This window comes from Rhamphochromis longiceps, linkage group LG7 (genome assembly GCF_057381845.1).
Source record: "Rhamphochromis longiceps isolate RC_006_pf linkage group LG7, R_longiceps_female_GT1.1, whole genome shotgun sequence".
NCBI classification, from domain to species: Eukaryota; Metazoa; Chordata; class Actinopteri; order Cichliformes; family Cichlidae; genus Rhamphochromis; species Rhamphochromis longiceps.
In genome coordinates, this window is record NC_140563.1 from 9,015,568 (window position 1) to 9,035,191 (window position 19,624).

A 19,624-nucleotide genomic window follows, 5' to 3' on the forward strand; every position below is an offset into this window, starting at 1 on the left:
AAGCTCATATCCACCACTTATTCTATCAGTCTGTATCCACAGCTCATAGCTATTCGTGATGGTAGAAATGTAGATGGACCAGGAAATGAACTTTTCACCACAATCCACAGCATCTGCATCCCTGGAGATGCTGCACCAATCTGTCTGTCATCTCCTGCCCCATTCTTTCAATATGTGTGTGTAACACTGGGAGATACTCATTTTCTTTCTCATCTAGAAATGAGGCAATTTCTTCAGTGTGGGGTTTTGCTTACATATCACTGTTGGAGCTCAGATAAATCCAACGGAGATTGTTGCTGGTGATGTCAAGACTTGTACTTAAATAGCCCCTTAGGTTGTCTCCGGACCACAGCAACATTACACCTGCACCTCCCTCTGCTCATCCAATCGTCTCCTCAGGTGCATCCACTAAATCACCGAGGTAGAGGTGGTTCTCTTTTATTTCCAGGATTGTACAAATCGTTCTGTTTCTTTGCATATTAGCAGCATGAATCTGCCTCTCCAGGGAGAACTTCTCATCTCTCTTTATTTGCTTATTTGCTTGTTTTCTACTTGAGCGCTGCCTGCGAATTAGGATCCCCAGTTCCCTGCCTTTAACTACTTTCTACTCTAGCTTAAGAGCAGAAAGGATGGATTGAATGAAGGTGCACCCATGATATGTAAATTTGATGAGGAGACACCCCCCCCCCCCCCCCCCCCCCCTTTTTAACTCAAATTTATTCCCCAGCAAGTGACCACACAGGGCTAAGGAACAGCAATAAGAGTTACTGTAATATACCACTGAGGATTTCTTTGCATTACACAGGTGACGGTTCTAGTTTAGCTTGTGGGAATACTAAAGGAGGCTTTGTGTAGTAGAGACTATTAGTACAACAACCTTAAGAGTTGAATATCTTGAAGTTTTACAGTAGACCAGTGTGTGATTGTGCATCTTTGCAATACGCTCCTCAGGTTCAGTATGTATGTGCCCTCACATGAACAGTGCACACACACACATTTGCATGGTGTGTATTTAAATGCTTAATTATGCATTTTGCATAGCTTTGGGACATGCATCACTCTTCCCAGACTGCTAATAAAGTGACCAGGGAGATGGGGAACCTAAATGAATCATAAAGTGCCTGGCTTGCATTCCTCACTCTCTCCCTCTCTCTCCCTCAGCGCTCTGCTTAGTTATTCCAGCCCACCGTGAAAAGCTGTGTGCCGCTCAGCTCTGTTCCTCCTTATGTCTGTCTGCCGTAGCCAGGTGCTCTGTCTCCTGAAGAGGTGTGGCCTGCTCCTAATTGCCTGGACCACAGTGAACTATGGGCAAATGCTTTGTGTGAGGGAGCACCATGAAGGAATAATTTTGAATAAATCACGTAGTTAGCCGGTTGATATTTTCTGCTAAATAAGCACTTCAGCGGGCGTCTCACAAGGAAGTGTGAGCGTTAGAATGATGGGTCACTTGCCATAGGTCATGTTGGGGAGGATTTAAATGATTTAAATGATGTCACTGCCACTGAAGGGGACGGGTTCAGGAAGGATGTGTAAGGCAGCACCTCTTTGTTGTTTGAACCTGACAGATTTTCATCCTTCTCTCTTTCACTTTTCCCTCTGAAGGAGGACCCATTGCCCTGGGATGAGGGCTTCTTATGATGAGAGAGGTGAGAGGTTGCCTGGATCTCTTTCCCTCTTTCTCTCTCTCTCTTTTTCTGTCTGCCAGCAGAGAATGTTATTATTGAAGTCTGAGAAGTGCTGACCACAGAGAGACACGTCCAGCACACACTCTGTTTTAAATCAAGAGATGAGCCAGTTGTAATAGACTGCAGTTAAATAGACCGAGGCTTAGTTGACGTCTGCCAAACAAGCAAGCATAGTAATGTCGAGTGCAGGAGCCATCTGGCAACGGCCTGTAACATTTATCTGCCATTACCCTGAGCTTTTTTAGCATTTTAGCACAGTTTGAAATTAGCATAGGCTCTCAGATCCCGAGATAAAGTTCATAGGCGATGCAGTAGGCTAATTACATGTAATTCTGTGTTTGATGTCTCTGTGAGATTGAAATTGTCGGATGCTGTCTCTTGTCATCATGAGATGGGAACCTAATGAGTGTATTCTGTGCCCTACAATGTCTGGTTGCATTTCGCATATGAGACAGAGGAGGGGGTGAAAACGGAGAAGAAGGAGATTGTAAATGTTAGTAGCGTGTGTCGGTTGAGAAGGACATTGGGATTTGTTCACTAATGAACAGACAAGTGTGTCATAACACGTCAACTGCTGGGATATCCGACTGTTCTGACGCTGTAAGTTACAAATTTCAAAGTCAGGCTGGTCGTCCATCTCCACTTTCCACAAAGCACTCCGAAATAAAAGGATGACGTTATTACAGCTGGATGAGACTGGAACCTTTTAAGGATGTGCCTTTAAAAAGCAATACATACCTGCAGCTCTGTTATTTAATTTCTCCACAGTCAATATATGCAGTTGGATTTTGATGCTGAACTCTGCGTGTCATCTTTTTTGACTGTGCAAAGTGTTTTCTGCTTATATGGTTGTGTTTATAGGGTATATTCTGCAGTCTGGTCTCATGGAATGATACCAGTGAACTGCTTCAGGCATCCGAATAATCCTGCCCCAGGCACAGCTATCATTATTTTCTGGGAAGTTGTTTGTGTGCATGTGTGCATGTGCACATGTAAGTATGTATGTCTGCGTGTTTGTATGTGCTGTGACACGGAGTTAACACTGGTTTACAGCTTAATCAGTCTGTGTAACTGGATGCATATTTATCAGAGAGAAAATTCATGCTCAAAGAATTAGACCTTAGCCCATACATCATTATCAAACACACACCCACCCACACATGCATGCCCTTCAACACATACACAGACACACACACAGATCCACATTTCATTAGAGAGGCAGATTCAGGCAGCAGTAGATTAAAAACAACGTGTGTTTTTACAGGTCCATAAATCAAGCGCGGGACGAGGGGGATTCATTTAGAGAACACCAGAGTTGTGGCGTAGTTGCCCTCACGTGACTAATGCTCAGCTGCGATACTTTGATACACTGCCTTTTTATTAGTTTCATTCTCTCTTGCCCCATATCAACGATTATCTCTCAGCTCACATCTGACTCGTGGTCTACGTTATATGTTGAGTTCATTTTGGTGAGGAAAGAGCCAACATTGTGACGCACGATTATGCCTACATACGTGCGTGTGATTAGGCCTACACTACAGCTTTACCAGATTAATTGTATGGCATTGTTTGTGTGCTGTTCACTGGAAAAAGTCAGGTTATGTCCTTTGCTCTCTGCATCCAATGGGAATGTTAGATGATTAGCATCTAACATTTGGACTGCTCAGACTTACCTCTGTTTAAAAAAAAAAGTTATTAGTGATGCTCTGCAATAAAGGTAACACCCACACATTCACCACTGCTTCATCTGTCATACAGCTATTGTCTCAGCCACGCTGAGGCTTAGCTGTTTGGTCATGTGTGTCTGTGTTTGTGGGTGTGTAGCCCTGATTTTCAGCATGAGTCTGACACACGGGGAGCTAGTGTAATTTCCCCCTGCACTAAAACCCCCAACAAGTGGCACCAGGGGAGAGAGGAGCATATTACAAGTTCAAGCGGCTATGCTTTCCTTTACCTCAGAGAACTACAAGCGCTCCTGACCTGTGACCAGGCATAGCCTGTGTGTGTGTTTGTCTGTCTGTGTGTGTGTGTGTGTGTGTGTGTGTGTGTGCGTTTGTACGTTGAGGGAGGCTCAAAGGCGTCTGAGCTACCTTGCTGTTCTTTCAAAGTGTAAAGCATTTATTAGGGTCCAGACCTGTTTGGGGGGCCGCAGGGCAATATTATTTCACGTGTTCCAATTGAGGTGTGTGTGTGTGAGAAAGAGAGAGTGTGTTTTCTGTGCAACTTTTTAGATAACCAGCTCTATATTGGAGGAGGCTAGAAGGTGAACAGGTTTGGTAAATATATCAAATAACTCTGTAATAAAAACCCGCTGTAAACCAGTGAACACAGTTTGACCTTTGAACTCCAGCTCCCTCGGTCACAGTGCTATATGTAGACCACATGAAGCTCTGCTGATTAATTCTGCTGTGGACCATGAGGAGGAAGTATGTGTCTCAGACTTTGGCTTGAAACTTTTCTGTTCCATCTAATAAAGTGTATTAAGGAAACTGTGAAACCTTTCTCTCAAATAGTGGTGATCCATTTATAACTCAGAGACTACAGTAAAATTAACCACTATGTGTCACGGTAGGTTAATTTAAGTAAATTGAAGAAGACTCAATGAGAATGGCGACCATCTAAAAAGTGGAAATCGGGACATTCCTCTTCTCAAGTCTTTAAACCAGAAGTTTGTCTATGCATGAGTTATGATACAAAAAGAACCCATGAGATTCAGGTTACTGTAGTCTCTAGTGATTGAGGGTGGTGACATATAACCAGAGTCTCCTGACTGAGACTTTTGTGTTTTATTTCAGCCTCTAAAACAAAAACCAGCTCTAAATCTGCTTTGCCGATCTGTAGGGCTGCTGGCACCAGCCACCACTCCAAACCTCCCGAGGAACTTTTTGTTGTTGTTGTTGTTTTATGATGCAGACTTGGTATATTAACAGATTACCTGACAGCACAGCATAATGTGCTCTTAAGTCATTTAACATATTTCTGTGAGATCAGGCTGGTTGGAAAACTAGAAATGTGAAAGTCTGCTTTTGTCTCGCTTCATCTGATGTAACTTTGTGTTAAATCTTTCTTTAGGGTCATTGTGAGCTGCACGTGAGCTGTGCTAGAACAGCTGTAACTTTTGTCTAATTTAGCTTCTCATCTTCTGCTACAGGACATAATGATATGACAGCCCTTTGTCATTCCTACAGGTCTGTTTGTGGGAGCGAACGGTGAGTAGAGATAATTGCTGCCTCTCGTTTATCCTGTGAAGGGCACTTCTACATTTTAACCCAATTGCAACTCAATGGATATATAACTCAAGTGTGAGTGTAGGGGCCATGTGTACTTGGATATTTCCTTGGATCAGTTTGCTCCATTAATTTTTTGGAAACCAAATCTCTATTAGGGCTTGAATGAATGATCAACAAGAGCTAACTAGGGCAGTGTAGAAGACTGGACTTATGTGCAAAGGGAGGGAAAAAGTCATGAAAGTAAAGGGAAGAGAGGAAGATGGGGTGAAGAAAGGGAAGCATGGAGGAGTGAGGTGTGGTTACGTGGGGGTAGGGTGCAAGGATGCTCATCTATTACATCGCACAGGAGCCCAGGGGTCAGCTTCAGCAAGACGGATTCAGAGCTATTGGGTTTGGACTCCATCTCCCATAAATCCTGGCACGTGATGCTGATGGATGTGGGCCATAAAGCCTCCCGCGCTGACATGTGGAGAGCAACATGGGAGAACCATGGGAAAAAGTGAGTGCTCCAGGTTAATGTCAGCGAAGCCTGGGAGTGAAGAGGGGATGATGGAGAGAAAGAAAGACCTGGGCAGCGAGAGATCAGAGGTGTAGAGAGGGAGATTGAGAAGAATGAGCAGAAAAAGCCGAGCGTTTGTGGGAACACTGTAACAGAATTTGCTGTGGCATTTGCAGTAATTCAGCTGTCATCATACGGGTTTAAAGCCACGTTGCTTGGAGTGCAGTGGATCGCTCGACAGTGTTTGTATGAGAGAGGAAAAAACATTCACTACTGTGTGACTATAACAGCATTTAGCAGAAGTAGATTTGTATTATGTGCATTTATTGTTATTATTTGCTTTTATGGTGTCTGACGCTTTACCAAGATGAATATAACTCATTAAAAAAAGCAATAGAATTATAATAGACTCAACTACAGGAACTGCCGACCTGGCTAGACAGGAAATGGAGACATGTATACTTCCTCATTAACAGAACCCCGTTTGGGCCATAAACCACCATCCCAATGTGCTCGAGGAAAATGCCCTGATTAGGCGGGTGGAGGGGCATTGCTGCCCTAATGAAGGCTTCCCCCACAGTCATTTATGATATTGGTATGGGTAGTATGGTGACTAGGCCTATGGGATGAGCTGACTTACAAGAGATATGGATGTAAGTGAGCAGATGCAGTATTTTTGTATGGATGGGAGAGTTGGGCCGGGGGAATGCATATTCACAACTCATTTGGGGGAGTCAGTTTTACTAGGTTGCGGCTAATGGAGATGAGCTTGTGTTAAGAGCCGGGGGAGACGGTAATTTTACATAAAACCAAAAGAGGTTTGAAATGGGTGTGTGTGTGGTCAGGTTGTGTTTACTTTGTTCTGCCATCTTTTTTCGTTATTTGCTTTATCTACCCAGCTGAAAAAGAAGATGTGATTGAGAATGACATTACTTATCATTATCATTTTTCTCTTTTAATTTACATTTTAATGAATTGATTTATGATAAAGAAAAAAAAACACATCGTATTTGGTTTAATCTTGCGGAGAAAGACTTCAGTGTAGATGTATTGAGATTGAGTTTTGAGGTTAATCTGCATTTTTGTGCCTCACTTGTTAAGAGGGCAAACTTTAATTCCTGCTCTCTGACAAATGCAGGCAAATTACAAAAAAGTTTTCGGCCTTTTTTTCAAAGGATTTTATGAGCACCACTATAAATTTTTGGGAGAGTTGGAAAACGTTAATAGACACAATGTTTTATTTGCACAGTCTTGTGTAAAAAAGCTATTATGCGGGCTGGATAATAGGATTTACATCGTGTTTATGAGGCTTTATTTTTTGACCAGTGGTATTGTGCGTGCCTTACACTCATTACGATGCTTTGCAAATAGAGTTGCATTCTAATTTAGTCATTTTGGTGATGCTGTTGGTACCGTTTGCCTTATAAACTTTCAGTAAATGCAGTGGGATTTTTCAGATTTTTAAACTAGGTTGTGTTCATTAGGAAAAATAAGTCTTTGAAGGAAAACGAGACACATAAATATAGATTTCAAGGTCTTACAAATGCCTTGAACAAATGTTACAATAAGCTAATCCCTCACCACCATTGTTTCCTCTCCGCTTCCTAATTTCTCGCTTTTTCTTGACTCACCCCTCGTCGCTCACCCCCCACCATCGCCACAGGAGCTACCTGAGGCCCTTGTGTCCACCTCATTCATCACCAAGGTTTGATTCCTCTGCTTTGAGAGAGATTGGGGGGGGGGAAAAGAGTTTAGAAGGAAGAGTAAAGAGTCATAACAAACCCTCCTCTGTTCTCTCCCCTTCTTTTCTACCTCCCTTCCTTCAGCGTGTGAGGGAGAGATGAATGCAGCTAGTGGAATTAATTGCACTCCGTTACTGAAGATCAGCAAGTTTGCACTGTTGGCGTGCTGATCTGCCATATGGCTGCCCACTAGGTGAACACTTTGATTAATGTTGCCCACTCCCCATTTTTTCCCCACTAATATTTGATTCTGATAACTGAAACTCAGCTCCTCATTCTTAGTCTTTCCATCTTCACTCCTTGCACCCCTCCTGTTTGCCTTTTGTTTCCCTCTTTTTTTATTTATTTTTTGCCATGGTCACCCGAGCCATCTGTATTTGCAGATAAAGTTCGGTCTCGCCCCTCTTCGTTATATTTTTGTTTTGCTTACAAAGAGTTTGTGTGATGTGGCATCGGTATCTGTGAGCATCCGTGAGATTAGAGTGAGAAAGAAAGGCCAGAGTGTTTGTTTAAGAGAGAGCTTTGGAGCTGTGGGTATGTGTCCTTCGCACTTGATTAGGCCCCTGGTGTGTTCAGTGGTTCTCTATTAGCCTCCTCAGCCTCTCGTCTTCTACTGTGCAAAGTGACTACTCTCATGCCCAGAGGTCTAAGATGCACACACACACACACACACAAACCATGCACACAGTCAGATAGGACAGTGTGCTGGGGTCCATGCAGTAACAAGGAGGTGAACAGATGCTGGAGTCACAATATCAATAGGGCTGACTGTAGGTAATAATGCCTTAGCAGGGTCCAGCCATGAGACAGTGCTAACTAGAGAGGCAAGTCTCAAGTGGAGCATTCACTATCTGCAAATCGCACCATGTGGCTGTGTGCGTGTGTGCTTGTTTGTGGGTGCGCATACTCCCATTACACGTTAGAAAGAGCCTGATGTTGCTGCAGGGGTGCAGCGCGGCGATGTCAGTGTCATCATCAGCTCGGAGACAAAATGTTCTCACCTGAGGTCACAAGTTCACATTTGTTTTCTTTTTTTTTTTTCTTTACCCCCCTGCTATAATGAGGCAGCAATTCAGAGCACTATGCAGACATCTATGCGGGAAGATGTATTACGATCACATGGGTGCTTTGTTTTCCTTCTTTTTTTATGGCCTGTTCTTGCTGCTCGTCTATTTTGGTCTTCCTCAGTCTTGTTAAGTGCTGCCATTCTCCGGTGTTTGGATGTGGCCCAGAGGGCCCTTAGCGAAACCAGGGGCTGGGAATGAGCAGCGAGCCCCAGCCAGGGGGTGCCCATGGTAGACTGCCAGTCCCACTAAATCTCGCTGATTACCTGGGGTGGCTGTGGTGTGATGGGGGTGTTACCAAGGTGCTAGGCTCTCCAAAGAGGCTGATTGAGATGCAAATGGAGGCCATAACTCAGAGGTAATGCAGATCTGAGCACCCTTTGCCTTGTCCGTTCTTGCTTACCTCACTCTCTCATCGCTCCCCATTTACCCCAGCATAGGAGGAGGCACTGTTATCGTCTCGGGATAAAGTTAGATATTTATCATAGAAGGAGAGAAATACTTGGCTAGGGCTGAGTATGGGAATTGATCGTGGTTTTGACTCGACAAAAGCTCCACAAACTACCAAGTTAGCTCACACATCCCTGCATTTAGCTACATCAACACAAGTGCAGATGCACCTGAAGAGACCAGAATGTTCTCCTGTTTCTTAGACAGAACAGATGGACACTATAAAGTGTGAGGGACTCTAGGCTTGCCGGTATAGAGAGGTGGAATGAACAGGGGAGGAGGAGAGGAGGAGTAATTGCATAGTCCTTTGCCGAATTGTTCTGTGGATGCAAATTTAAATCCCTCCTATTATTTTAATAATCTGCCTTTTACTGCTTGTGCTCGGATCATTTGTTTGCAAACCAGGTTATTTGGAGAGGGAGGCTCGGGGGTAATTTCATGCTTTGGAGCATTTATATCTATAACTTAATGAGGAGAGGGCCTGTTGTTTCCTGGTAATACACTGCTAGAGGGGAGCAAACTTTTTATTCTCCGTTTAGGGTACTGTTAGAGGGCAATAATGTGGGATTACTCTGATGGAATTAAGGAGCAAACTGAGGAGAGACCTAATGTAGCTTTGGGTGATAGACGAAAGTAATACTGATGGTTTAGACGGGGTTTTTTAGGTTCATGGGTTGTACCATAGGAGGATGGGCTTTCCTGTTTGCCAATCACAATAAGCAGATTTCTTCAGATTTTAGCTCTCCTTTTTTCCATCGCATCCACATCTAAAAGAAGAAACCTCTTCATCAACATGCTCTGGGTGCACCAGTTTATAAAATTCAGATATTGTCACTCATTTAGCGCCAGGGCAGAAAGTCAACCCAGTGGTCCCAGCTCGAACTTAATTTGACACAACCTTAATACATTTAGCTGAGAGACAAAAGGAAGATGCGCCGTCTACAGAAAGCAGCACGCAGTCTTGCGAGATGATCGGGACTCTTAATGCAGTTACTTTTCTTCAGTGGAGCCAAAGACATCGTGGGATGGAGTGATGGAGGGGAAGGTGTGCGTCCACGTCGTCCTCTTCTTTCCTTCTTGCTCGCTGTCACTCCTTCACTCCTCCGTTCCCCTGTGTAGGATCGCTCCTCCTGCAAATTGAATCAGACTGCATGAATTAAAGCAATAATTCAATTTGTTTACAAGGCATCATTTATTCTCTGTCACGCCAGTGTTCTGTTGACGATCCGTGGCTCGCTGACCCTCGACCTCTGCTGAGGTCACATGACGCACTTATTATATTTTTCAACCAGAGTCTTTTAGGCTATTATCAGGCGACAAGGGGCTAAAGATACATGATGAGAATCCTATTATTCAAATCTGCCAAGCATTTTCACTGAATGCAAAACTACCCTTATCAGCAGACAGGACAGATCATGTAAATCGTGCTTCAGCACCTGCATTTGCGGGTTGCTGATGAACGTGCTCCTGACTTTGGAAATTGAAGTAATGTTAATAGTAAAAACAAACACTCTGATGTCAGATGGTGCCTCCCTTTTATCCCTTTGCTAAAAGGTCACTCTTACATTCCCCGTTTGTTGCACTCGTGGTGATAACAGAGTATCTCTACCGTGTGATTTCATACGAGAAAGGGCTAGATTTTCTATCCCAGAGAGAAAGAGCAAAAGGCACCATCTCCTGTCTTTCCAGACTAAACTATTGTGACAGTGGAAAATGGTAAGCAGTTTAGAATATTGCCGAACAAAAGAGCTTTTAATCAAAGTGCATACCAGACCCTGCGGAGTATAAAACATTCCCTCATCAAAAGGCCTATTATACACTTACTCACATCAAAGGCCTACACGTTCCTTAATTGCAAGATTCTTTTCTTATTCAATTATGTTATGCTTATGTTTTTATAACGCTGATACAAAAAAGGAGGCTCGGATAACCAAATCAAAGGGGCTTAATTTATTATCTCTGAACAGCCGATGTGTGTTCACTACAACAGTATACATTTGTGTAAATGGTTTTGGTGCTTTACCAGGCCTCTGGATACTGAGATGGCACAAAGCACGAGCGTTTCAGGAGAAATTAAACAGAGTAAAACTAGCAGGTTTAGATAAAGCAATCACATTACTGTCGCACTTGAAAAGAACGCATTATTTTGTACTTGAGCGAACGGAGCTTTATTGCTGACACGCCCAAACAGAAAGTTGTATATACAATATAAATGCACAGGGCCTAGGAGTTTTTCTCCATCTCTTTTGTTATCTAACCACAACATAATCAGCAGCTAAGTCTGCGTGCGCTGTTCAGCCAGACACTAAAGTCCCTGTGCAGAATTGCAAAATAAGTTGGGTGTAAATATGTAATTGCCAGTGCTTATTCTGAGATCTGAAATATTAGGGAGCAATATGGAACGCATTAAAATCCTGGTTGTTAGGGGTATCGGTTACATTGAAGACATGCAGGAAAATGTGCACTGTCTGCGAATCTGGCGGAGATAGAGGGGGTAAGATGAGGGGGGGAGATAGGAGCAGGAGAGGGTGAGGAAATGGAGAAGAGACAGAAGAAGAGAAGAGTAAGATGAAAATCTCTTGATGTCTTTCTGAGAACATAGACACATTATTTAAATCTCCATCACTTTTTAATGTAAATCTGATCAGGCTGTGCCCTGGATGAAGGAGGGGAGAAGGGAAGTAGAGGCAGAAATGGAGACACGCACACTGACACAGAAAGCTTTATGATAAAACACCGTTAGGATTGAAAGCTGGATGTTGCTATCTGACTTCACACTTGATTCTTTATGAAACATAAACAAAAACCAAAACGATTTTATATTAACCGTCTTTTTTTTCTTCTTAATGAAACAACACTTCCACTGTGGTGAAATATTTTTAATGTGCATGTTTGTATATATGGGTGCACGTGTCAGCTTGTACGTGCGTGCTTTATGTGTGTGTTTGTGTGCAATCCGATATCTGCCTCAGGCCCCATGGCCCTGGTCTGTCTGCATCCGAAAAGCAAACTCTGCAATTATGATGACCGCCCTGTCCTTTTCATTTCCCATCGCTGTCTCTCTCTCCCTCTCTCGTTGTCTGCTCTTATGCCTTCCCCTCTCTCTGTCTTTATTTTTCCTCTTGTCTGACCTGTCTGTCTCTTTGGAAAGGTAGCCAAAGTCTCAATAGCTATAAAATAACGCCAAGCTCGATCACCTCAAGTTTCAATGCAAAATCATCTCGCTCTTTTTCTGTGTGTGCAGTCCGTTCACCTCACAGATAGCCTCCAAAAAGTTGCTCATCTGTATATTTACATGGCCATTGTTCATGTTTACTAGCAGTAACCCCCCCAAAAAGCCAAACCCTAATAATTCCCTGCATAATTTCTTATATATTGTTGTGTGAATTTGGTTTTATCTGGTTGCACGTTAATTTAGATTTTTGGAATCACTTTCTAAAAATGACAGCATATTCTAAGAAAGTTTTTGCTGAATTATATTATGCTGTATTATAATGCATTGTATGCATTACAGAAGCTGTTCTATACTCCCGCTTTACTACATTAGAGGGAAATATTGCACTTTTTACTTCACTAAATTTATTTGACAGTTAAAGTTAAAGATTTTGAAAACCTGTAATGAGCGTATAAAATGTAACGCCTCACTATTCAGTAAAATTAAATTACACCAGCATATAAAGTACTTAAAACTGCTTCACCTCTACCAGCTATACCATTAAAATTCTGCTTACACATTAGTTAATAGGTGTTATAAAAAGTAATTATGTAACGTTGCCTCTGTAATGACTACTTTTGGTTTATTTAAATTACACATTGCTGCTAAAAAAGATTGAATTTAATTATTCGTATATTTTTGTACTGCTGCTTTTACCCATTAAAGTAACTAAATACCTTTTGTTTTACTGCTCATCTTTAAGTTCTTTTAAAGTCATTTTCTGCTCAGTGCGCTTTTCTCCAGCTTTCCGCCTCCATGTGACTTCCTGACAGGTTTGAATGAATGATTAGCTCATTGAAGTGCTTACTAATTCACGCATTTAATTAATTACAGTTATTAGAGCCGCGCTTACTAACATGGCACGGCCGTCGCTGACCAGAAATGTCAACTGAGTACTTAACCGAGGCCTGGCCTTTTTGCTCCCCGCGCGCGTGTCAGGTGCCCCTGATGCCCACGTTACGAGCAGCGGCACGTGGGCGCCTCATTCTTCATGTTTCTCATCTGGAAAATCATCCCATGTCCTTCCTTCACCTTTCCCATATCTACCCCTGCAATTGCTTGATTTGTAACTTGATTTCAGGAAAGGGAAAACCTGTAGATTATCCAGCTTTCATTAGAGGGGAAAAACCCAGTCCGTGTCAGAGAAAGAAGAAATCAATTTAATACAGACTTAACTGGAGGAAATTGCATATTCTGCCTGTATGTGCTGAACAGGCACTTTCTCTTCCTCACCAGAGACCTGCCTCCCTATTAATTGCAGTGTGCGTGCATGCCAGTGAGTAAGTGGATGTGTGTGCGCGCGCGTGCGGGCGTGCATTTTGTTTGTTTGTGTGTGTTTAGTGTTTGTAATGTGCAGAACGCGTGCTTTCATTTGTGCGTTAGGTGCTCGAATGCATGTCGTTACCTGAGTGTGTATTCAGTCTTTTTGTCTGTGTGTGGAGGTCAGTTCTCAGACCCGTGGTAGGGCACCCAGCCAGATGTGTCCTTTTCTTTATTTGCGATGTGCATGTGCGTTCTCCACACGTGGGGTGTGTGTGTGTGTGTGCGTCTAATTTCTTTGTCGGTGTATAGCGCATGCATAGGCATGTGACTTAGCCAGGTGGAGAGGAGATTGGTTGGTATTTATGAACAAACGTCATAATTGTGACAGGATGATATATGACCTGCACATTCCACAGTCCCCCCCCCCCCTCCTTCCTTCTCTCTTTTTCTTTTTGCTAAAAATATATATCTATGATATGAGTCTTAAAAGCTGATGGCCAATTTAGTATGGTGTGTTGCGGCCAAGGTCATAGAGATCTGAGTTCCTTGGTGTTCCTCCCTCCGAGGCCTGTTCTAATCTACAGAGCAAGAAGAGGGGCTCAAAGTCATTTCTCTAATTGCTTTTATAAGGTGCCCTTTTCACATGGTGTCTTCCCTGCTCATTCACTTTCATCGCCATTACAACACCTTACCTCTGCACCTGCTGGTTAGGATATGTCCATATTATACTGCTGTTGCTTTATATTAATATTACGAATCTCATATTCAGGAGTGATACTTCAAACCACAGGAATTCGACACTGCGTTGTCTTCCTTTACTCGCTTCTTCTCCTCGTCTGAAGCGTTAACCGGGGTCTGCGGGCTAAGTGTTTTGTGTATATATAGGGGTTTTTCTGATTCCTTAAGTGTTGCCTCTGCATTGGTGATCTATAAGAGGCGCTGAGGTGGTGAGCAGCACAAGGTGAGGGAAGATGGAAGCAGGGGTTAAAGTATGAGAGTGAAGGCTGAGAAGGATAAGGGGAGAGGGGGATGAGATTGAGTCTAGTGCATTAAGACAGTGTATTATTTGGTGGTTCCACTTGCTTGCGTCCATTAGGGGTGGCTTCTGTGCTATTAAAGGGGTCAGCGAAGTGTGTGCACCTGTGTGTGCCCACACGTGTGTGTGTGTTTTAAGAGTTAGTAAAGTGGTCCAGTATCTTATTGAACAGGATGGGACTCCCCTGCTCTAATACTTCTTCATTTTATTGGATTGGATGGCCCCGGTTATAATTGTATTAGAGCGCTTCCCAATCTATCCTCTCCTCCTTCTCCATCTTTCTTTCAGCAGTGATCACATGTCATTCCTGGGTACGCCGCGGAAAAGAGCAGGATAGAGAAGGAGAACCTCTGCAGTTGCCAACTTTCTGTATTCACCGAGGAAAAGTTTAACTGTTTGCCTCCATCCTTGCTCTTAGTCCTTCCTTCTCTCCTTCCTTATGGTGAAAGTCCTAAAGGTCATTGTCTTGTTACAGATAGCTCGTCTTCTGGGTTTGATGGCAGGTGACAGGTGAGAGGTGTTGGCAGCAGCGGTAGTCTGAGGCATCAGGTGATGTTATCTTCACGGTGACCTTGCCGATTTCTGTCCTGAACACGTGCCTGTTTTGCGAACGCGTAGACACGAGGACGCTCACTTTGCAGCGGTTTCTCATTTTTGGAGCTTATTTACCGCGTTTCTCTCAGAATTAGCCTTTCTGTTTTAGTTGTAGCGATAGGTTGTGTGTAGCTGGGGGGCGGTAAGCACTGTCACCCTGAGCCGAGCTCTGTGGTGTTGCCTACTCAGCGATTGCTCCAGAGTTAACCAGAGAGGCTTCGCTGCCTCTCACTTTTCCTTCGCCCTTGAAGAGACCAGGAGTTGTCAGGGTCCTCATAAAAACCCTGAACGATTGCGTCTATGCGTTCTCCGTCTTTTTCTACTCCTTTTTTTTCTTCTTCTCCTTCCAAAACCTGGCCATCTGTCTAATTGTTCACCTCCATCGCTTTAATGCTTTTTACATGCTTTTTCCCCCTCTTTCCAGGCAATAAACTTTATTTTCTTCGCAAGACTTCAATCTGCAGGGGGAGGGTAGGCGGGCGGGCAGGCAGGCTGCTCACCTTCTCCCTGCTGGATTTGCTCCAGTGGCCCCTCTTCAACCCCCCCCTCTATCCTCCCTCTGGTCTCCCATTACTCCATCTCTCCTTTCCTTTCCCTCCATGTCTCTAGAGAAGAGGATATGTGTTCGTCAAGCTGACACCTGCTCTCATCTTCTCTGCTGGTCATACACACATAGAGAGCTATCCTGTTGAGGAGGCCTTATAGTGACCTGTTAATTATCACACTGCTGTCTCTTCTGACCTTGTTCGGAGGTAATGCCTCATTTTTCTCACAGTAAAATGAACAACTGAAGATGATTTTTTTTTAAACATATGTGTTACAAATGAGGTTTTCCTACTATATTGTTACTTTGGTGACCAAATATTACTTTTCAATCCACCTGCATTTATGTGCATGTATACCTTGTGAAAGTGGCAAAGAGTATAAATGCACACTGCACATATAAGCAATTAAATCAGACAGTTGTCTCCTCTCACCTGTGATTACTGCTGTGTACAGATCATATAAGCAGGTACCCTATAATCATATCTATAATAGCCATAATCAGCCCTTTAATGCTCTGTAATAGCATCCATATAATGGCATAGAGTGGCATCAAGAGAATAATTCAGGCATAGATAATGGTGTGATAGCGTGGTTTTACCCTTGAGTCACAACATTGAATTTGTTGTGTGCGTGTGCGGGTGTGCGTGTGCCTCTGTATGCATGTATAAACACACCCTGGGGCAGTTAAGGTGTCTGTAAAATGCCTGAAGAATCACATTTCCATCAGAAGATGCTCTTAACCCTTTATTGTTTTCTTTGTGCTCACTGCTCCATGGAGCGTCCTTGCTGTGAGTGTCATGTGTACTTAGCTGTGCTGAGACAGACACGCTGAGGAAAGACGTTCCCATATGACACCCAGAGACAGGAGATCAGATCAGAGGGGATGCAGGGGAGCAACACCAGTGGTGGCGGATGGCGAGCTGAACGCCTTTCCGGGTGTAATCTGAGCTGACAGTGTTCCTCTGGGATGGCGGGTGAGAGGAAGGAGGAATACCTGGTGCTACTGTGCCCAGAGACCAGAGCATGAGGGATGCTCTGGAGTCTGGAATCTACATGCTCCATCTCAATTCATGCGGCACGCACTCGTGCTAACATATGCCAGAGTCCCATGTGAGCTCATATGGGCAGGTAGACCGAATCTGGCTTTTTTGGTCGAGGGCCTCAGCAGATAAAGGGAAGAGTGGGGAGAGACAGAAAGGCATGGAAAGACTGTGAGTTGACAGACTTGATGAACCCCGTTGTATGATTTTATTAAACAGATATGGTCCTTGCATGCATTTTTGCTGAGGCCTTTGCCCTGCAGCACAATGCTACAGTAGGATGGAGGGGATGATGAATATTTAGCCTGTCTTCAGCAGTGTGTAAATGCAGCTATGCATTCACTTCTCAAGTCATTTATCTTTTTCTTCTTCTCTGCTATCTGTCTGCCAACATATGGTGTGAGATGCGCCACACCCAAACATGCAGGGAGAGGACACTGTCACTACTTATGAGTTTCTTAAGAGTCTTTAGACAGGACGGTAACTGGAAACCTGGATTCTCATCAAAGTAAAAGTGGGGAAAACATGGGGACTACAAGCAAAGAGCGATCACTCTTCCAGGACTTGAATCACTGCATTGTCCTGTGAAATAAAACAGAATGCAAACATTCAGCCTCTACTTGTGATCACTATTTCCTTTGACAACAACGATTAAAATGGGCAAAAAACTAAAAAAAAGTCTTTGAAATGTCTTTTAATTTGCTGTTACGTCTGTATTTTTCTGATCATATTGTTTTCTCTTTCTCAACAGCACAAAGCGAGAGTTGAAGCAATGATGTGCAACCTGGCTTCTCTGCGCAGCGTCAGGGAATTTGCTGAATCTTTCAAAGCAATGAAGCTGTAAGTATTAAACACAATGTTGTTCATTTTCATCCCTTCCTTGTTTTGGAAATGCAGGTTGTGTGTTTTTTAGGATCAAGCAGGCGTGGTGTAATAGATGCCGTTTATAAATTTTGTCTCCTCTTACTCTTGCCTTTGAGCTGGTCACAACTGAATTCAGCTGGCATTGGTCCCACAAAACCACACAGTAAATGGTGATGCTCATGCAGGTGCCCTGCATATGGAAAATTGCCCTGCGTGATGTTGGACCTGGACAATCAAACAACATGGAGAATCTCCAGTGTGGAAAACACAGGAGAAGAGTTTAAAAATGATTTATTAATTAAAGTTATGGCAGCGTGCCCAACTAAAAAAAATGATGGCATTTCCTATTAGTTGCTCAGACTTATTTTTAGTCTAAGAGCAGGAATAAATAAACAGTTAAGTTTAAAACTGTGGGGACTAAATAGCGTCTTTTATTTAGGACTAGCAACTATTTATCTCTTTTATTATGCCATACTGAAAGGACATCTAAAATGTTACTGATGGACACCATATGGGGAAGGCCCCAGGAGTGAGTGTGTCTATTTGTGTCGATTTGCTTGACATTGGTCGAACACACTTTATGGCACTTATTTTGTGGTGGTCAGCTTTTATAGCATGTGTCTTGCGTCCCGTGGCCGCTCGTACGGTTGCTATTTTGGGGTCATAATTTCTATCATCCATACGGCTCATCCACCCGCAGGTCTCTAGGCAGGGGAGTGTGTTTTTGTGTGTGCGCAGGGGGTGTTGGTGTCAAGGGAGCCCCTTGGGGAGAGGCCGGGCAGTCATCGCCCGTAGCAGCCCTGGGGCAGGTTATGGCCATCCAGGACACGTGTCTTGGGTCACAGCCAAACCTCACGGTGGCTTCCCTCACTCTGTGTCCTATAGTTCCCTCCCTGCGCTTACATATATCCCTCCCACCCACACTCAAGTTATGCTGGCCTCCTTTCAACTCCTCAGTCCTCTCACACTTTAGTTTTTTTGCATATCACTGTTTACAAATGTTTTATCTGCCTTAGTTTCTCTTTCTTTCCCGTTCTCTCGTGTCGTCTCTACGTCTGTGTCGTTCTCTCTCCACCTCAGTATTTTGGCAAGGTTGTATTTCTTCATTAGCCGTGCTGTTGGGGGGGGAGTGCGGGACTCCCAGGGGACGTCAGAGTACATTAATTCTCATCAGAAGGCGAACAGAGCAGAGTGGAGGCTGGGAGCTCTGAGCTGTGAATGGCACTGGGCAGCTGTCTGAGTCTACCACCACTCTATTACTGCACGTATGTCTTCAGGCATAACATGCACAGGAGCGGCAAACACAGCACGCACAAATATGTGCATACAGACATACGCGGGCACACACACACACACACACACACTTGTAAACACACAGAGACAAACAGACACAAACACACACACATGCTCATACGCACATGCACAATAATGCTCCTGCAGTGTGTCATTGACAGGTGAAATGTAATCAGAGGCTTTTTCTTTTCCTTCTCTCGTTTCTCACTCTCTTGCTTTTAAGTGCTTTAGTCAGTGGCTTTCACGCTGCTTTGTGTTCCATTGACCCCGATTCTGCTTTAATTGCCTGTCCATTGAAATGAAATTACCTGGATATTGATATTGTTGAATGTGGCGCAGTTTCATTGGGATGTAATTGATGGAGGACGGCACTGACAGAAGGCCCTAATATAATTTCTACTGAACGGTCCGTAATTAACACGTGGAATTTGTTTTCACCTCTGATTTGTTTTTACTGAGTTCAGTTTTAATTTCAAGCATTTAAAATGTAATAGAGGATTTTTAAAAACTAAACAAACAAATGAATATAACTAAAAATTATATACAAACCAGACAACCTTCGTCCACAATTCTTCCATTCATTTATACTCTTGTAAGGGTTGGATTATTTTTTTGCTCCCTTATTATGTTGCTTCTGTAGTGCGAGTTTAAATGTGGGTCAAAATGAGTGGCGCTCTCATATCCACTGTATATGTGTTTGGAGCAAAGTGCATCGTTAACGACCAGCAGTACAAGCCAAGCTCACACAGGCAATCTCTTCCTGCTGGCCTACATTATCATAGAGGTCAGGGGTCATACCCAGGGGGGTTATTTAAAGTAAATATATAAACTGATGTCTCCCCGTTCGGTAGTTAACACCCTCGTTTGACCAGCGCTGAGATTGCACGGTGCACACAGTGTTGTGTGAGGTCTTAATGTGGACAGAGGGAATGTGGTGTGCAGCAGTAGGCCTATTAAAGACATTCATTAGACCTGCGCTTATGAGAGAGGGACTAACTGGTGGGCAGTCGAATTAACAGGCCTTTTACATTACAAGCAGACTCACCAGAGGCCCATCTGAGCTGCATGGGAGAAATCGCTGCACTGACCAGAGGAAAGTTGTTT

The 19,624-nt window shown here is 43.5% G+C and overlaps 1 protein-coding gene across 1 annotated transcript in view; it reads left to right on the forward strand.

Moving 5' to 3' along the window:
* The window catches only part of wwox (WW domain containing oxidoreductase), a 141,678-nt gene that overhangs the window by 23,744 nt on the left and 98,310 nt on the right, over positions 1-19,624 (forward strand). Inside the window, 1 exon segment of the mRNA XM_085411985.1 lies at positions 17,115-17,203. Coding sequence (XP_085268111.1) covers positions 17,115-17,203 — 89 coding nt within the window.